General features: G+C 50.4%; 1 protein-coding gene across 1 annotated transcript in view; it reads left to right on the top strand.

Moving 5' to 3' along the window:
- Positions 1-977: 977 nt before the first annotated feature.
- Positions 978-18,401, top strand: part of loxl4 (lysyl oxidase-like 4) — a 149,529-nt gene continuing 132,105 nt past the window's right edge. The window contains exons 1-3 of the mRNA XM_038773151.1: positions 978-1,155; positions 9,213-9,542; positions 12,743-12,915. Coding sequence (XP_038629079.1) covers positions 9,266-9,542; positions 12,743-12,915 — 450 coding nt within the window. The 5' untranslated portion in view covers positions 978-1,155; positions 9,213-9,265. The remainder of the gene's footprint in view (positions 1,156-9,212; positions 9,543-12,742; positions 12,916-18,401) is intronic.

Raw genomic sequence — 18,401 nt, 5'->3', positions numbered from 1 at the left:
ACTTTCACTCACACACTGATTCTCTCACACTCACACACACACACACACACACACTCACTCACACACCCACTCATATTATCTCACACACTCTCACACACTCACTCTCTGACACACACACATTCTCTCACACTCACACACTCACTCTCTCACACACACTCACATTCTCTCACACTCTCACACACTCACTCTCTCACACACACACTCTCGCACACACTAATTCTCTCACACACTCTCTCACACTCACTCTCGCACTCATTCTCTCACACACTCACACTCACACACTCACTCTCGCACACTCTCTCACACACACACTCACACTCACTCTCTCACACACACTCACATTCTCTCACACTCACACACTCTCTCTCACACACACTCACTTTCACTCACACACTGATTCTCTCACTCACACTCACACACACACACACTCATTCTCACACCCACTCATATTCTCTCACACTCTCTCACACACTCACTCTCTGACACACACACATTCTCTCACACTCTCACACATTCACTCTCTCACACACACTCACATTCTCTCACACTCTCACACACACTCTCTCACACACACACATTCTCTCACACTCACACACTCATTCTCTCACACACTCTCTCACACTCACTCTTGCACTCATTCTCTCACACACACTCTCTCACACACTCACTCTCACACACACTCACATTCTCTCACACTCACACACTCACTCTCACACACACTCACATTCTCTCACACTCACTCTCTCACACACTCTCTCACACTCACTCTCACACTCACTCTCTCACACACTCACATTCTCTCACATTCTCTCACACTCACTCTCTCACACACACTCTTAGTCAGACACAAGTAGTCATGCACTCCATCATCCTCTCTCGGTCTCGCTGGGCTGTTCCAACACGCTTCTCTGCCTGACCTGTCATTCAAGGAGATCCAAAAAAAAAGAGAGAGGGTGTGCGGGAGAGAGAGCTAGAGAGACGGGAGAGGGTGAAAATAAATCACGTGGTGGGGATAAAAGATGAAGCAAGCGGCAGGGTGCAGTGAGAAGCTGGTCATACTGAGAGAGGAGAGGGAGTGTGTGTGTTCACAGCGCTAGGGCAGAGACTCCAGCAACCACTCATTCAGCCCTGCTCCCAGACACTTGCAAACTCTCTGTAAGTTACTTTTTATTCACTTTCCAGCTCGCTCCATTCTTGGAGAGAAGGAGGAAAAGAGGAGCAGGTTTGCTGCGTTGTTTTCAGGAGTTGGAAAGTTGTGAATTGTTGCAACCTGTTATCTCTGTTTTGTGAAACAAACTAATTGAATGTGTTTCTGGTTTGGTAATGACACAGTCTGGGCATCTTTACACACAGGCAGTCAGCGGCACTTCGGTCCCATTCTTTGCATCTGTTGCGGGTTTTAGAGATGGACATCGGTCCAGTTATGGATTTGGATATTGATCTGTAATTGATCTGTAATTGATCTATTAAATCCTTTTGGTTTTTTCCCCCCTCCCAGTAACGGGTTGGCTCCTATGCTGTCTGCCCTGTTTCCCCCCTGTCTGGGTTTGGGGTTTAGCTGTTTAAGGATCAGTGAGGCTTCTTTTGGTTCCAAGTTGCTTCTCCGCTTGCTGCATCCTCTCCTGCACTTGCCCAATCCGAGTTCTTTCAATCTCACTGTCTCGCTCTCTTTCATTTCCCTTTCTCACCCTCTTCCTTTGGGTCTTTCTCCCCATTCCTCTATCCCCCAGTAAGAAGTCTTCCAACACCAGGTTAAAGTCCAACAGGTTTGTTTCCAATCACTAGCTTTCGGAGCGCAGCTCCTTCCTCAGGTGAAGGTCTCTCCCCTACTCATCTCTCCATTTCTCTTTCTCACTCTCTCCCCCCGCCCCCCCCCTTCACATTTTCGTCTTCTCTCCTTTCCCTCCACTTCTCTCCCCCTCTTTCTCCCATTCTGTCACCTTCTGCCGCTCCCTCCCTCCCTCTGTCGTTGTCTTTTTCAAAATAATTTTAGAGTACCCAATTCTTTTTTTTCCCAACTAAGGGGCCAATCCACCTAGCCTGCACATCTTTTGGGTTGTGGAGGTGAGACCCACACAGACACGGGGAGAATGTGCAAACTCCACACGGGCAGTGACCCAGGGCCAGGATCGAACCCGGGACCTCGGCGTCCTGAGGCAGCAGAGCTAACCACTGCGCCACCGCACCGCCTGTCTTTTTTATTCACACTGGTTTTCTCTTTAACCTGTCAGGCATCTTTTGAACTTGCAGGACTCCTAGTGATTCCTTGCACTAGGAATTAGATCTCTCGCCACTCAATTTTTATCAGCTCTCCCCCCCCCCCCCCCCCCCCCTACCCGTCTGAAACATGAGTTGCTCACACTTATCCAAGAGTTTCCTTTAAGATAGGTCCAGCCTTGAGTTCATTGAATCCATCTGTACAGGTCCTGCCTGCAGGCTGGTTCAGTGTGTGTTGTGAATCTACCCCATTCCTCTCTCTCTCTCTACCGCCCCCCCCCCCCCTTACTCACAGACACGCACTGGAGAGGGTGAAAGGGTATTTGGATCTGGATCTGGATTGGTTTATTCTCACGTGTACTGAGGTACAGTGAAAGGTATTGTTCTGCGTACAGACCACACAGATCATTCCATGCATGAGAAAAATACATAGAGCAAACAGAAATACACGATGTAAATACATAGACACAGGCATCGGGTGAAGCATACAGGAGTGTAGTACTGCTCAGTAGAGAAGATGTGTGAAAAGATCAGATCAGTCCATAAGAGGGTCATTTAGGCGTGTCGCGTCTTTTCGTCCGACGTCACTTCGTCCAACGACACTTCGTCCACGTCTTTTGGTCCAACGTCTTTTTGTCCGCCCGTCTTTTGGTCCAACGTCACTTCGTCCAATTATCCAATTACAAATTAACTCCGTATAAAACCATTTAATTGATAAAATGCAAGTACAATACAGCAAGTGAATTTAATTGCTAAAATGCAAGTAATTGATAAAATGCAAGTAAAATGCAAGTTGAAAAATGCAGTTAAAAAGTTAAAAAATCTACAAATGCAGTTAAAAAATCTAAAAGTTTACTAATTACTTAAAATTCCCGAAATTACTTAAAATTGATGTAAATTGTAAATTCCCGAAATTCCCTAAAAGTTAATAATACCTGCAATGTATGCCCCACATTCTCGAAATGTCTCCATTCTTTGTTTATCTGATGCCCAGTCTTTTTCAGGTTTAAAGCTCTTCGGATATATTGTAGAATATCCCGAAATTACTTAAAATTGATGTAAATTGTAAATTCCCGAAATTCCCTAAAAGTTAGATTTCCAGAACTGTACCCGAGAGAGAATAATGGGGAGAGGACAAGATGATTTGATATTCTACAATTCCGACAGACACAGATATAAGTGGGAGTCTAATTGGATTTAGACAATGAGTGCAGTTCTGAAAGAAACAGATTTCAACTCGATTTTCGTCGAGTGATTAAAACCTCTGGTTGGCAGTGGGTTCTGACATTACAGGTCTGAAATGATCAAATATTCCATCAGATACAATGGCTCTCATCACGCTGGAGCATACATGGGTGAATATCCTGCAGCTTATCTTAATAATGTCTGAAGATCAAGCAGCACAAATGCAGAACTCCACCTCAAGAGGCGAAATAGATGGAGAGGATCCTTGAGCAGTAACATTGAAAAACTAAATTAAACTATTTGTAATTGGATAATTGGACGAAGTGACGTTGGACCAAAAGACGGGCGGACAAAAAGACGTTGGACCAAAAGACGTGGACGAAGTGTCGTTGGACGAAATGACGTCGGACGAAAAGACATAGCACCCATTTAGGAGTCTGGTAACAGCAGGGAAGAAGCTATTTTTGAATCTGTTTGTGCGTGTTCTCAGACTTTTGTATCTCCTGCCTGATGGAAGAAGTTGGAAGAGTGAGTAAGCCGGGTGGGAGGGGTCTTTGATTATGCTGCTCGCCTTCCCCAGGCAGCAGGTGGTGTAGATAGAGTCAATGGATGGGAGGCGGGTTTGTGTGATGGACTGGGCAGTATTCACGACTCTCTGAAGTTTCTTGCGGTCCTGGGCTAAGCAGTTGCCATACCAGGCTGTGATGCAGCCCGATAGGATGCTTTCTATGGTGCATCTGTAAAAATTGGTAAGGGTTAATGTGGACATGACGAATTTCCTTAGTTTCCTGAGGAAGTATAGGCGCTGTTGTGCTTTCTAGTCCCATTTCTTCGCTTTCAGAGAAGGTGACAACATATCTTCACATTTCATACCTAATATACCTCCTCTTCCTGGGGCTAGTTAAGCTCAGTTGGCTGAACAGCTGGTTTGTGACGCAGAGCGAGACCAGCAGCATGGGTTCAATTCCCCCACCGGCTGAGGTTATTCACGTAGGCCCCGCCTTCTCAACCTTGCCCCTCGCCTGAGGTGTGGTGACCCTCAGGTTAAATCACCACCAGTCAGCTCTCCCCCTCAAAGAGGAAAGCAGCCAATGGTCATCTGGGACGATGCTGACTTTAGTAATCTGCTCTGTTAGTGTTCTTAGCCGTTTGGGTGTTACTCACTATCTCAGTGTCGGTTACGTTGTCTTTCTCTCATGGTGCCTGATATTCAGATTCCAGCTATCTGCCCCTCATTAATACCCTTTTCCCCAGGGGTATTTTTATGCTGTCGACTTATGTTACGACCTCCAGTGACTTATGTTACGTCGGGTTCAAGTGCTCTGAATTCATTCAGTTTACACTGGGTAGCACGGCCAGAGGACTGTTGCCAATAGTTAAGTATGAATGTACACAAACTGCTTGGGTGAAAAAAAAGATCTCATGACACAATTTGGAGAGGAGCAGGAGAGTTCTCTCCACGACCCTGACCACAGGAAAAAAAATAAACCTCAATTATCGCGAAAAGCAGTTCATTGGTCACTTTGCTGTGTTATTGGATTTTGCTCTGCACAACGTGGCTGCCACATTTCCCAATTACTGCAATGGGGATGCTTCAAAGGTTATTAACCAGTTGTGAAGACTTTGGAGATATCCTGGGGTAGTTGCCAAAGGTGCTACACGCCCTTTTCCTTTCTCTGTTCAAGGGAAAACCCACAAGAAATGATTTGTGGAACTCTTTTAGATTTGTGCAGTGGGATCTCCGAGTTGTCACAGAAATAGGAAAGTATTTGAGCAGGTTCCTCATCCTATTAGATACGCCAAGAAAATTACTTCTCTTCCACTTCTTATCCAATTTCCTTCTGACGGCCACAATTGAACCTTTCTCCACCACACGCTCAGACAGTGCAGTCCCGATCCTAAACACTCGTAAAAAAAAACAAGGGGAGCGATTCTCCGACCCCCACTCCGGGTGGGAGAATCACGGGAGTGCCGGGCAAATCACGCCACGCCACCCTGGCACCCGCACGCGATTCTCTCACTCCCCCCCCCCAAAATGGTGTGTCCGGTCGAGCGCAGATTCTCCGGCCCGGATGGGCCGAGCGCCCTGCCGAGTCCAACCGGTTCACGCCGGCACCAACCCCACCTGGTTGCTGCCGGCGTGAACAGCGCGCGACCACTGCGTGTGGGGCCTGTGGGGGGCGGAGGGAGAATTGAGCACCTGGGGGCTGCTCAGGAGGGGTCTGGATCGCGATCGGTGCCCACCGATCGTCAGGACGGCGTCTCTGAAAGACGCACTCTTTTCCCTCCACCACCCTGCAAGATCACTCCTCCATGTCTTGCGGGGCAGCGGAGGGGAAGACGGCAACCGCGCATGTGCGGGTGACGTCACTTATGCACCGCCGACCGCGTCATTCAGGCGGCGCCGCTTTGACGCGACGTCAAGGCCCAGCACGCGAGATTGACGTGCCGCCGCTCCTAGCCCCCTGGGGGTGGGAAAATAGGGGGCGAGGAGCGGCCTCCGACGCCGGAGTGAAACACTCCGGTTTTCACTCCGGCGTCGGCACTTTGTCTCCCTTTGGGAGAATCGCGGCCAAGTTTTTCCTTGTGTTGTCTCCGCTTCTTTGGCCAATCATCTTGAATTTGTTTCCTCTGGTTCTTGACTCTTCCACCAATAGGAACAGTTGCTCCCTATCTCCGCTACCCAGACAACCTGTTATTTTCAACAACATGTTCAATCGCCTCTCAACCTTTATTTTCTAAGGAGCACAACCCATGTGTGTGTGTGCCTCGGTAGGTGTGCAACAGTGTGTGTGCGTATTCCTGTGTGTGTGCGTATTCCTGTCTGTGTGCGTATTCCTGTGTGTGTGTGCGTATTCCTGTGTGTGCGTATTCCTGTGTTTGTGTGTACTCATGTGTGTGCGTATTCCTGTGTTTGTGCGAATTCCTGTGTGTGTGTGCGTATTCCTGTGAGTGTGCGTATTCCTGTGTGTGTGCGTATTCCTGTGTTTGTGCGTACTCCTGTGTGTGTGTGCGTATTCCTGTGTGTGTGTGCGTATTCCTGTGTGTGTGCGTATTCCTGTGTGTGTGCGTATTCCTGTGTGTGTGCGTATTCCTGTGTTTGTGCGTACTCCTGTGTGTGTGCGTATTCCTGCGTGTGTGCGTATTCCTGTGTGTGTGCGTATTCCTGTGTGTGTGCGTATTCCTGTGTTTGTGCGTACTCCTGTGTGTGTGTGCGTATTCCTGTGTGTGCGCGTATTCCTGTGTGTGCGCGTATTCCTGTGTGTGCGCGTATTCCTGTGTGTGTGCGTATTCCTGTGTTTGTGCGTATTCCTGTGTGTGTGTGCGTATTCCTGTGTGTGCACGTATTTCTGTGTGTGCACGCATTCCTGTGTGTAATAGATAGAAAATTCAGCGTTTGCACCATCCGAAAGCAATCTGTCCTAGGAAGACGGGGGACGGGGGGGGGGGGGGGGGGGGGGGGGAGGGAGGACGGACACTAGGGAAATGCAAAGAAAAACGAGGAAGGCGTAAGATTAAAGAGGAAGGTGGAGAAAAGCATTTGGCTGTTAAGGAGTTAATGAGTGAACTAGTTGGCTGATCTTGCTCCAGAGTGACAGTCCGGTCAGTCTGTTTCTCGAACGTGTTTGCTCCATGCCTTCAGACTAAACAATGGCCAATACTTCAACACTGCGCAGGGGCAAGCTGCCCAGGCACTTCACAGGGTCTTCTCTGGCATGTGGAGCCTGTTAGGATTATACCAGGTGGTTGGGCACCAATGCCTGGTCACGGTCTTAGAAGAACATTCTTGAAGTGCCGTCTATGGTGCTGACAGATTTCTTAAAGGGGCCAAGTATTTAGTAGTGTCTTTCAAAAGCTAATGGCAGGTTCTATTTTTGGGGGCAGGGTGCCGGGGGGAAAGCTCATTGCTGAAAATATTTGGGAATTTCCCCCTATAACAATTGACTCCTGGAATGACACGTACAATCTCACTCCATCACTGTATATTTCCTCAGACTCCCTTCTTAAGGATATTAACTCCAACTGAATCATGCTGTCTTATTTAGTCTAGGCTAGGGTGGTACACATGGTTTTCACGTACTGAAGCTACGCTAAGATTGTGTCAGTTGGTTTTATGGAGGTATTAGTGATCGAACCATGTTCTACGTGGTTAGTAAATGCTCTTCCCCTTTATCTTCCATGACCATGTGGCTGGCAAAGGTTGCAGGAGCTTGTGCCACTGGTTTTAACTAACCCCTCTTGCTGTGTAGAATTTTAAAATTAATTTTTTTACGGGATGTGGACTTTGCTGGCTGGGCCAGCATTTGTCGTCCATCCGTAATTGCCCTTGAGAAGGTGGTGGTGAACTGCCTTCTAGAACCGCTGCAGTCCATGTGGTGTAGGTACACCCACAGTGCTGTTAGGGAGGCAGTTCCACGATTTTGACAGTGAAGGAACGATCGATATATTTCCAACTCAGGGTGGTGAGTGACTTGGAGGGGAACCTCCAGGTGGCGGGGTTCCCAGGTATCTGCTGCCCTTGTCCTTTGAGATGGTAACAGTTGTGGGTTTGGAAGGTGCTGCATAAGCAACCTTTGTGACTTCCTGCCGGGCACCTTGTAGCATGGTACTGTGCATCGGTGGTGAAGGGATTGAATGTTTGTGGAAGAGGTTGTCAAGTGGGCAGTTTTATCCTGGATGGTGTCGAGATCCTTGAGTGTTGTTGGAGCTGCACTCATCCAGGCAAGTGGAGAGTGTTCCATCACACTCCTGACTTGTGCCTTGTAGATGGTGGGCAAGATTTGGGGAGTCAGGAGGTGAGTTACTCACTGCAGGATTAAGCATGGCCAATCCACCTAACTTGCACATCTTTGGATTGTGGGGGTGAAACCCACGGGGAGAATGTGCAAAGTCCACACGGCCAGTGACCCAGGGCCGGGATTCGAACTATGATGCTATTTTTGAGGAAATGTGACCTCCACGTTTGCTGGTAGTTTTAGGTTTGGTGATACCAGGATTCCTGAAGCCTAAGCTTACTGAATTTGCTTGTAGGATCATTGACATCCCCGGGTTTTACTGGGTACTTTCCTGGCTTCAACCTGCCCCGCCAACATTGGGCACTCCTCAACCGTTTCTGCACTGCCTACGGCCTTCAGCATATCGACACAAGCAGGGCCTCGCAGGGAACATGGACTGCGACTGCGGTGCCCCCCAATCAGTGACTCGCATCACTGAAGACTGCTTCCTGACAAAATTCAGTGGCGGGCTCTGAGAGCTTCATGTAGCCACTGCGAAAGCTGCCGCCTGGCTTGGTGTTCACCACACACACTGAAAAAAAACCAGCTAGGGTTGCCAACTGTGATTAAATGTATTCCTGGAGGTTTTGTCACGTGACTTTCCCCCATACCCCAGCCAATCGTCGACCAGCGCATCCATCCTTGTGACGTTCAACCTTCTAATACCAATTGGAAAACAAAAAGGCTCAATACCCAATTGCAGGGTGCTCAAGTATCAGCCTTTCTCTTTCCCCCATTTTCATCTGGTAAAGAGAAATGTTACAAAGTAAAACCAACTTTTTTTCAATGTCCCGAAGAATTTTCTCCAGGGCCGCACGCAGCAGTGTCCTGGTGATCGATCGTCAATCCCTGGAGACTCCAGGCCAATCCTGGAGGATTGTCAACCCTACAACCGACATTGGCAACAGAGCTCAAACTTTGTCAAAATTGTAACAACAAGCATGCTTCTAATTTGGAAAAAAAAACGATTAAACAGGGTGTGTATTAATGTTTAATTTGTTTTTCTATTATTCCCTTAATTTAATGTTTTTGCAGTTGGAGGTGGACAGACTTTGTGTTGTAAAGCGTTACCCAGAGGCGAGATCGCAATGAAGGGTGCTGTACAGGGCCTGCTCCTGGGCATCGTGCTCATCCTCTGCAGTGCCAGGTCTGGACAGGCAGTGGGGCGGAAGAAAATCCGCATACGCTTGGCCGGGGAGAAGCGGACACGCTACGAAGGGCGGGTGGAGGTTTTCTACGATGGGCAATGGGGCACCGTGTGCGACGATGATTTCAACATTCAGGCTGCAGCGGTGGTATGCCGAGAACTGGGCTATGAGGAAGCCCGCACCTGGGCACACAGTGCGAAATATGGACAAGGGAAAGGTAACACACTTCCCTGCACGCAGCCCCCCCCCCCCCCCCATATTAGGAACCTAGAAGAAATTGAACAAGATTGTGGCTACGTCAGCTTTACGGCCAATCCCAGACTTCCATATGATTCCCTTAGTTCCCAAAAAATATATCGACCGCGACACGGTGTCACAGTGGTTAGCACGGCTCTCACAGTGCCGGGGACCCGGCTTCAATTCCGGCCTTGGGTGACCGTTTGGAGTTTGCACGTTCTGCGTGGGTTTCCTCCGGGTGCTCCGGTTTCCTCGCACAGTCCATACAATGTGCAGGTTAGGTAGATTGGCCATGCTAAAATTGGCCCCTTAGTGTCCACAGATGAGGGGCGGCATGGCGGCGTGGTGGCTAACACTGCTGCCTCAGGGCGCCGAGGTCCCAGGTTCGATCCCGGCCCTGGGTCACTGTCCGTCTGTAGTTTGCACATTCTCCCCGTGTCTGCCTGGGTCTCACCCCCACAACCCAAAGATGTGTAGCCTAGGTGGATTGGCCATGCTAAATTGCCACTTAATTGGAAAAAAAGAATTGGGGTCACGGGGATAGGGTGGCGGAGTGTCCTAGGTAAGGTGCTCTTTTGGAGGGTCGGTGTAGACTCAATGGGCCGAATGGCCTCCTTCTACACCGTAGGGATTCAATGATTCTTGAATAGACTCATCCTCTGGGGTAGAGAATCCTCAAGATTCACGACCCACTTGAATGAAGAAATTTCTCCTCATCTCAGTCCCAAATGGCTGACCTCTAGTTTCAGAATTCACAGCATTTTCTCAGACCTACATCTTCCAGCAAACTTTTAGTCAACTACCCTAAGATCCCCATTGGGGGCTTGGTGTCAAAAGCTCTCTGGTTGCACTCCCATGAAGCTCCTCGGGAAGTATTAGACAATGTTTAAGGTGTCAATCACCCTTTGAGGGAAGACACCTATCCTCAGTCATAAATGGACGACTCCTTATTTGTTTATTTTTTTAAATGTTTTAACTTGCGTTTTTCAATTTTGCTTCCTGCCCCCTCCCCTCCCCTCCTTGTCCCCCCATGTTTCTGTGGCTCCCTTGGGTTCCATCCTCATCCCCTTTCACTTTGTACGTCCCGCACAAACGTGGTAACTGTTCAGTTAGTCTTTGTTTCTTTCTCGATCTTCCTCCGATTCGCCTTCATCGCTGCCTTGCCTCCCCCTTGTCTACGCCGTTGGCCTGCACAACATCGGTTACCTCCACCAGGGTATTGAAATCATAGAATTTACAGTGCAGAAGGAGGCCATGCGGCCCATCGAGTCTGCACCAGCTCTTGGAAAGAGCACCCTACCCAAGGTCAACACCCCCACCCTATCCCCATAACCAAGTAACCCCACCCAACACTAAGGGCAATTTATCATGGCCAATCCACCTAACCTACACATCTTTGGACTGTGGGAGGAAACCGGAGCACCCGGAGGAAACCCACGCACACACGGGGAGGATGTGCAGACTCTGCACAGACAGTGACCCAAGCCGGAATCGAATCTGGGACCCTGGAGCTGTGAAGCAACTGTGCTATCCACAATGCTACTGTGCTGCCCCTAAATAGCGCTGTTTGTTCTGGTATGTGACCCAGAGCCTGGCTGGGAGGGAATAGCATGCCAAATCGCATCCCGTTTTTGTATAGCGCTGACTTTGCCTGGTTTAACTTGGCCCTGTGTTTCACCAGATCTGCTCCAATGCCCTGGTAAATACGATTCTGTGTCCTTCCATTTGCTCGCTCTAGTCTGTCTTGCCCACCGTAGGATAATCTCCCGGTCCTGGTATCGATGCAGCTTTGTGATGATCATTCTTGGCTGCTCCCCCGTCTTGGGCTTTGGCCTGAGTGACCTGTGTGCCCTGTCAAGTTCTGGGGGGTTGGGGAAGCTGTCTTTCCTGACTCGGTTGCCCAGCATTTGGGTGATGTAGCCTGTTGGGTCTCTACCTTGATGCCTTCTGGCAGGCCCACAATCTGAACATTCTGTCATCGGGATCTGTTCTCCTGGTCCTCGACCTTGCCTTTAAGCTCCTTTGGGACGCAACCAACCTTTTGAGGACCCCATCTAAGGCATCATCCTTTAAACAAGTGCTCAATGTCAGTGGGTATTGGCCAGGGATTTCATTGTGATGGCGTCACAGGTGGACCTGATCCAGCTCAGGTTTGCTGTTAAGGGACAGAAGCAAGAAACACATCCCATGTTGGTGTTTTTATCCCATTGACACCTAACTGTAGCTCCATTGCACCAATTGAAGGTCAGCTGACTTTGTGCAGAACTGGCATTGGACCTGGCACCTCTCCAGGCCTTGTGCATGGCCAATCATTGGCGTAGCCAGCTGGTGATCAGACTTCTCCTTGGTGCGTTTCTCATGCTTAACATGAACTTGTTCTTTCAGTCACCTGTTCTCGATGAGTTTGATCCACCATTAGAGGCCTTCGCACCCTGTAGTGGGTTATAGACCCATTCTTCCCTCATTCAGGCGTGGCAGATTCTTTCACAGCTGTGCCCATATAACCGGGTTGGTGGGCGGATTCCACCCAGTTTCTGCACAGTTAAGGAAATATCACTCCCTCTCTTGTCATATATATGCACCATTCAGACAGATCAGATCTATCACCCCCGGGTGCTCATCCATACCTTCCACCCCCCCCCCCCCCCCCCCCCCCCATGCGACCAAAGTCCCTCATTCTTGGGGTCATTCTCGTGAATCTTTTCCAAAGCTTTCCCAAACTCCCCAAAGTGTGTGGTGCCCAGAATTGGACGCGGGGCTCCCTTGTTTAATGGAGGTCCACCATCCCAGTTTTGTACACTTTGCCTCTCTTTGCAAAAGCCCAGGATCCTGCGACATTAATGCCTTTACCAGTCCTGCAGTTGCTGAAAAGAGCATCATTTTTGTGAAAGTTTTTTGTTTTTGCACTCATCAGGTCATTCACAAGAATACAATGTCAGGAAAATTGACAGATTATGAGAAGAGAGTGCTGATTGGTTGGCAGGTGGACACTGATTGGTTAGGATGTTGCCATGGAGAATGCACCTGTTGATGCTGACTGACAGTAAATTTGCGATTGCATTTTTCTGAGTGTCATGATGAGTGCAAGCCAAAGAATTTCAACAAAATTATTAATTTCTTTTAGCAACACTCTTAATTTTGTACCACTGAAAGACTAAATTCTGTAATTCCTCTGTCTAGGTCCCATCTGGCTGGACAATGTGAACTGCAGAGGCGATGAGGTGTCTATTTCCAGGTGTGAATCGAATGGCTGGGGTGTTAATGACTGTAAGCACAGTGAGGACGTCAGCGTTGTCTGCTCAGCGAAGCCCCTTCCTGGATTTGCGGATGTAGGGTCCTTATCCATACTTCAGGTAGGCTCAAAATCTTCTGCTGCCATTAACCCTTGTCCAGGGTAACATGTGACCCTTCCACTTTCCTGAACTGCCATATTGAGAGCGGGTGGGATTGACCTGTGCAGTGAGCCTCCGGGAGCCTGGCGCCTATTTGCTGATCGTTGGACACTGGTGGCGATGGGGTAGGTTAATGCCCCGATTGGATTGGCTTGGTGTTATGATTGTGCCAACTCTGCAGTAGAACCTGAAAGGTTCATCACATGACCTCCCGTCTTAAACTTCCCCCTCCCGCACACTCCAGCATTGGCCCATCCTTCAGGCACACTGGCTTCCCACAGCTAATTGGAAAGGGAATACTAAGGGCTCGATTCAACTAAATGGGAATAAAGTCCCATAGCGAATGTGTTTAGTCGTGTGCTTCCTGGCGCGCGCAGGGCGGGGAAACTCATGGCTATTTAACGTTACCTGTGTTGCATAAGGGGCCTCAGCTGTGTAGCGAAAGATTGGGACGCCATTTTTAAATGGCATCCTGATCCCTGAGGCACCCCAAGCAACCCCCGAACCCTCCCAGCCTGAACACACTGTAGGAGGGTCCCCGGCCCCATTAAACTCCCCCCCAACCACCGATACCCATTCAGGGCATCCCTGGCCCAATGACATGTGCACATAAAATGCCAGTTTGGCACATTGGCAGAGTCAACTTGACACCCTGGCAGTGCCACCTGGGCACCTTGGCAGTGCCAGGCTGGCTCCCAGGTGGCAGTGCCTGGGTATGCAGGCTCACACTGCCAGGGTGCTCAGGTGGCACAAGCAGTGGGGAGACCCCCATGAGTGCCGTTTTGTTTGGTCACCATTTGTGGGGAGCAGTGCTGAACGGCGCTCGCCCGAGGTCTGTGTGGTGAAGAGGATGAATCCCAAAGCCTCACGTACCTCGGGGATCTGCACAGTGAGACTGGCTGTCTCGCTCTAATTTGCAGATTTGCCAAAAAGCGATCTGCCCCACAATGGCATCGCAACGTCTCACGTGATCGCACTGGATCTCGCCAGGCGTTGCGAGCCGGTTAGATCCCGGGAGCGGGGTCTCCCGGCTTTAATTGGCCCCACTGCGCCACAGCAAGCTGCTTTTCGGGCACAACGTGGCCACCGGATCATGCACTAACTCTTTGGAATCCAATTTGATTAGTCTTAACTGTTACTCTCGTCCCCAGAACCAATATTTATATATCTGGGAAGTTAAAGTGCTCAATGAAAAAGCAAAAAGAACATTTTTGTTTACAGCCCCTCTATAACTGCGCTCGTAATAATGGCCCACTGATTAACCCCCAATTCCTGGAGATTCCGGGAGAATCATGGAGGGTTGGAAACCCCAACTGACCTACGAATATGGGGCTCAATCCACTATTAAATGAGCAATTAATCTCTGACATGAGGGAGTTGCTACGACCACATCAAGATTTCTAAGCAGGAAGCTCAGAAGCTGATGTCATCTCCCAGAACTCTTTCAAGATGATCCTTAAAACCAAACTTGTTTTGTTACTTGTCTTAACATCTCCTGTGGATAAGGTCTGATTTTTTCCTGCTCCTGTGAAGCACAAAGGGACTTTGGAGTCCTTGTTCATGATTCTCTTTAGGTTAACGTGCAGGTTCAGTCGGATGTTAGGAAGGCAAATGCAGTGTCAGCATTCTTTCGAGAGGGCTAGAATACAAGAGCAGGGATGAACTTCTGAAGCAGTCTCAGGCTCTGGTCAGACTCCATTTGGAGTATTGTGAGCAGTTTTGGGCCCCGTATCTAAGGAAGGATGTGCTGGCCTTAAAAGGGTCCAGAGGAGGTTCACAAGAATGATCCCTGGAATAAAGAAGTGGTCGTATGAGGAAGGGTTGAGGACTTTGAGTCTGAACTCGTTTGAGTTTAGAAGGATGAGGGGGTTCTTATTGAAACTTACCGGGTGTGGAGATGATGTTTCCACTTGTAGGAAAAACTACAACCAGAAATGAAAAATGAAATGAAATGAAAATCGCTTATTGTCACAAGTAGGCTTCAAATGAAGTTACTGTGAAAAGCCCCTAGTCGCCACATTCCAGCGCCTATTCAGGGAGGCTGTTACGGGAATCGAACCGTGCTGCTGGCCTGCTTGGTCTGCTTTCAAAGCCAGCGATTTAGCCCTGTGCTAAACAGAGGACACCATCTCAGACTAAAGGGACGATCCTTGAAAGCAGAGATGAGGAGGAATTTCTTCAGCCAGAGGCTGGTGAATCTGTGGAACTCTTTGCCGCAGAAGGCTGTGGAGGCCAAATCACTGAGTGTCTTTAAGACAGAGATAGATAGGTTCTTGATTAATAAGGGGATCAGGGGTTATGGAGAGAAGGCAGGAGAATGGGGATGATAAAATATCAGCCATGATTGAATGGCAGAGCAAACTCGATGTGCCGAATTTTAATGGAGCAGATTATTTTCCAAAATAACATTCGGCCAATCCAGTTTCGGCAGAAGCCTGGGCGGCGAGTAACCAAGGTTGCCATGACGTTCTTCTCGATGTACTTTGCCTTTCCTCACCCCCAGGCTTGTGCCTGTTCACCTCACTTTCTCAGTTCCAGAGTGGTCAGGCTTGTGGAAGCTGTGCAGTGAGAGTGTGGGAGAGGAGAAGAGAAATTAAACTTCTGCTCGCTCTCTCTATATTTGGACCTGGGGCAAGATAATCAGCTGTGCTTACAAATTGTACAGCTGGGGGGAGGGGGGAATGAGGAGCTGCTACACTTTGGCTTGCTGCAAAATGCAATAGAATAGAGCAGTGGATTTATGGAAGCTCGCTTTTGTGACACAGGGATGGAGGGGGAAAGCATGTCCAACAGAGGGCCCAGTGGGCACATTTTGAAGAGGAAAGCTTAATTTCTCTCATCTGCGGACAGGAGAAAGAACTGAATGGAAGCAGGAATGAGAACAGCGTCGAGAGAGCTTTACTCTGTGGTCGCGATCAAAGCAAAGGGGAACTGTGTCCCATAGTGAGCGGGTTTAGCAGCGTGTTTCCCGGCACTCGCTGTGCCAAAAAAGGACAACGCTGTCTAACGTATCGCTAGTTGGAAACGGGGCCCAGTGGGGAATGCATTGCCGAGGCTGCTGTTAGTCCCCTTTCTGAGGAGCCCTATTCGCCCAAACTCCTCTGCGCTGGGGGAGATCATCCTGGTCTCCCGACCCCCGGATGTGGCCCCCAAACCCCCAACTCGCCTATAAGATTTCCCATCCCATCTCACATACACAGGGCACCCCCAGGCCCGATCCCACCACGCAAAAAATCCCAGCTTGGAACTACCTGTCTGGCAATACCTCTGCCAGCTTGCAGCACCACCTGGGCACCATGGCAGTGCCACATGGACACCATGGCAGTGCCAGGCTGAGAGTACCAGGGTGCCATGCTGGCACCACCTGTCAAGGTGCCACCCTGCACAGAGGGCGCACACCTGGGGCCTCCAATCCCCTGGGAGACCCCGATCAGTGCCGTTCTATCTAGTCCTTGCATGTGGAGACCAATACTAAACGGCACTTGCCTGAGCTCTCCAAGGCCAAGGGGATAGATCCCAACACCTTGGTTACCTCAGGGAACTTCACATCAGAGTGAGTCTAGCTGTCATGCTCTAATATGCAGATCTGCCAAAACGTACTCACACCCACAATGGACCGGCTTCACATCGCGACGTCTCCCGAGATGGTGTTAGATCCAGAGAGGCGTGGCAAGCCAGGTAGATCCCGGGAGTGGTGGCTCTTGGCCTTTACCGCACATGTTGCGCCGTGGCACGCTGCTTTTCAGGCACAACGTGATCGGTAGATCAAGCACTGCATCTAACCCCGTGCTGTACCTGTCCTGGGAGTGTTTGATGGGGACAGTGTAGAGGGAGCTTTACTCTGTATCTAACCCCGTGCTGTACCTGTCCTGGGTGCAGGGCCGGCCCAAGGTACCGGCAACTCGGGCAGTCGCCCGGGGCGCCATGTGTTCGGGGGCGCCAGAGACTCGGGCCCCGCGCATGCGCAGTTGGGCCGGTGCCAACCAGCGCATGCGCGGTGGCTGCCCTCCCCAGGGTGGCCCCCTCCGCCCCCCCCCATCCGTCCACCACCCCCAGCCTCGGCCCCGCCTCGGCCCCCCCCCCGCCGCCTCGGCCCCGCCCCCCGCCGCCACCTCGGCCCCGCCCCCCGCCGCCTCGCCCCCCCCCCCCCCCCCCGCCTCGGCCCCCCCCCGCCTCGGCCCCCCCCGCCTCGGCCCCCCCCGGCCTCGGCCCCCCCCCACCTCGGCCCGCCCCCCCGCCTCGGCCCCCCCGCCCCCCCGCCGCCTCGGCCCCCCCGCCCCCGTCTCGGCCCCCCCCGCCTCGGCCCCGCCCCCCCGCCTAGGCCCCCCCCCCCCCCCCCCCCCCGCCTCGGCCCCCCCCCCTCGCCCCCCCCGCCTCGGCCCCGCCCCCCCCGCCTCGGCCCGACCCCCCCCAAGGGCGCTGAAGTTCAGCTTGCCCGGGGCGCCAGCAACCCTAGGGCCGGCGCTGCCTGGGTGTGTTTGATGGGGACAGTGTAGAGGGAGCTTTACTCTGTATCTAACCCTGTGCTGTACCTGTCCTGGGAGTGTTTGATGGGGACAGTGTAGAGGGAGCTTTACTCTGTATCTAACCCTGTGCTGTACCTGTCCTGGGAGTGTTTGATGGGGACAGTGTAGAAGGAGCTTTACTCTGTATCTAACCCCGTGCTGTACCTGTCCTGGGTGTGTTTGATGGGGACAGTGTAGAGGGAGCTTTACTCTGTATCTAACCCCGTGCTGCACCTGTCCTGGGAGTGTTTGATGGGGACAGTGTAGAGGGAGCTTTACTCTGTATCTAACCCTGTGCTGTACCTGTCCTGGGAGTGTTGATGGGGACAGTGTAGAGGGACCTTTACTCTGTATCTAACCCTGTGTTGTAACTGTCCTGGGAGTGTTTGATGGGGACAGTGTGGAGGAAGTGTATTTAACCTATTGTAGCTGCGTTGGGAAAGATTAGTGCAAAAAGCTTTTGATGTGAAAAAAATTACATTCCCAAGCTTTGGCTTCACTCGCCTCGAGATAGATCTTGATTTAAAGTGCATTGCATGTACTCGAGGATTTTGGAAACAAGCTAACTTTTCAACAGATTATTTTGACAAAATACGATTGATAAGAAATGTGAACGAAGTCTTAATAACCTTCTCCAGTTCTGAACTCTTTCACATCCTGGATTTCCCGTTGTCCTCCGTTGGAGGTGGAATTTTGTTCCCAATAGCTGTCCACCTATCTACACCTCTCTCCTCACATGAGACGTTTATTAAAACATGCCTCCCACCTGTCCTAAAATCTCCTGTTGTGTTGGCTGTCAATAGCTGCCTGATTTATGTTCCTCTGAATTGTCTTGGTGGACAGTTTGCTACATTAGAGAGAGAGAGTAGACCACATGAATGCAAGTTGTTGTTGCTTTCTGTCAACGTTCAGTCGAACTAACGGGAACACACCATCCGTGAG

Source organism: Scyliorhinus canicula, chromosome 16 (genome assembly GCF_902713615.1).
Source record: "Scyliorhinus canicula chromosome 16, sScyCan1.1, whole genome shotgun sequence".
NCBI classification, from domain to species: domain Eukaryota; kingdom Metazoa; phylum Chordata; class Chondrichthyes; order Carcharhiniformes; family Scyliorhinidae; genus Scyliorhinus; species Scyliorhinus canicula.
Note: the sequence above shows the minus strand (reverse complement) of the source record. Positions and strands in the feature narration are given on the sequence as shown.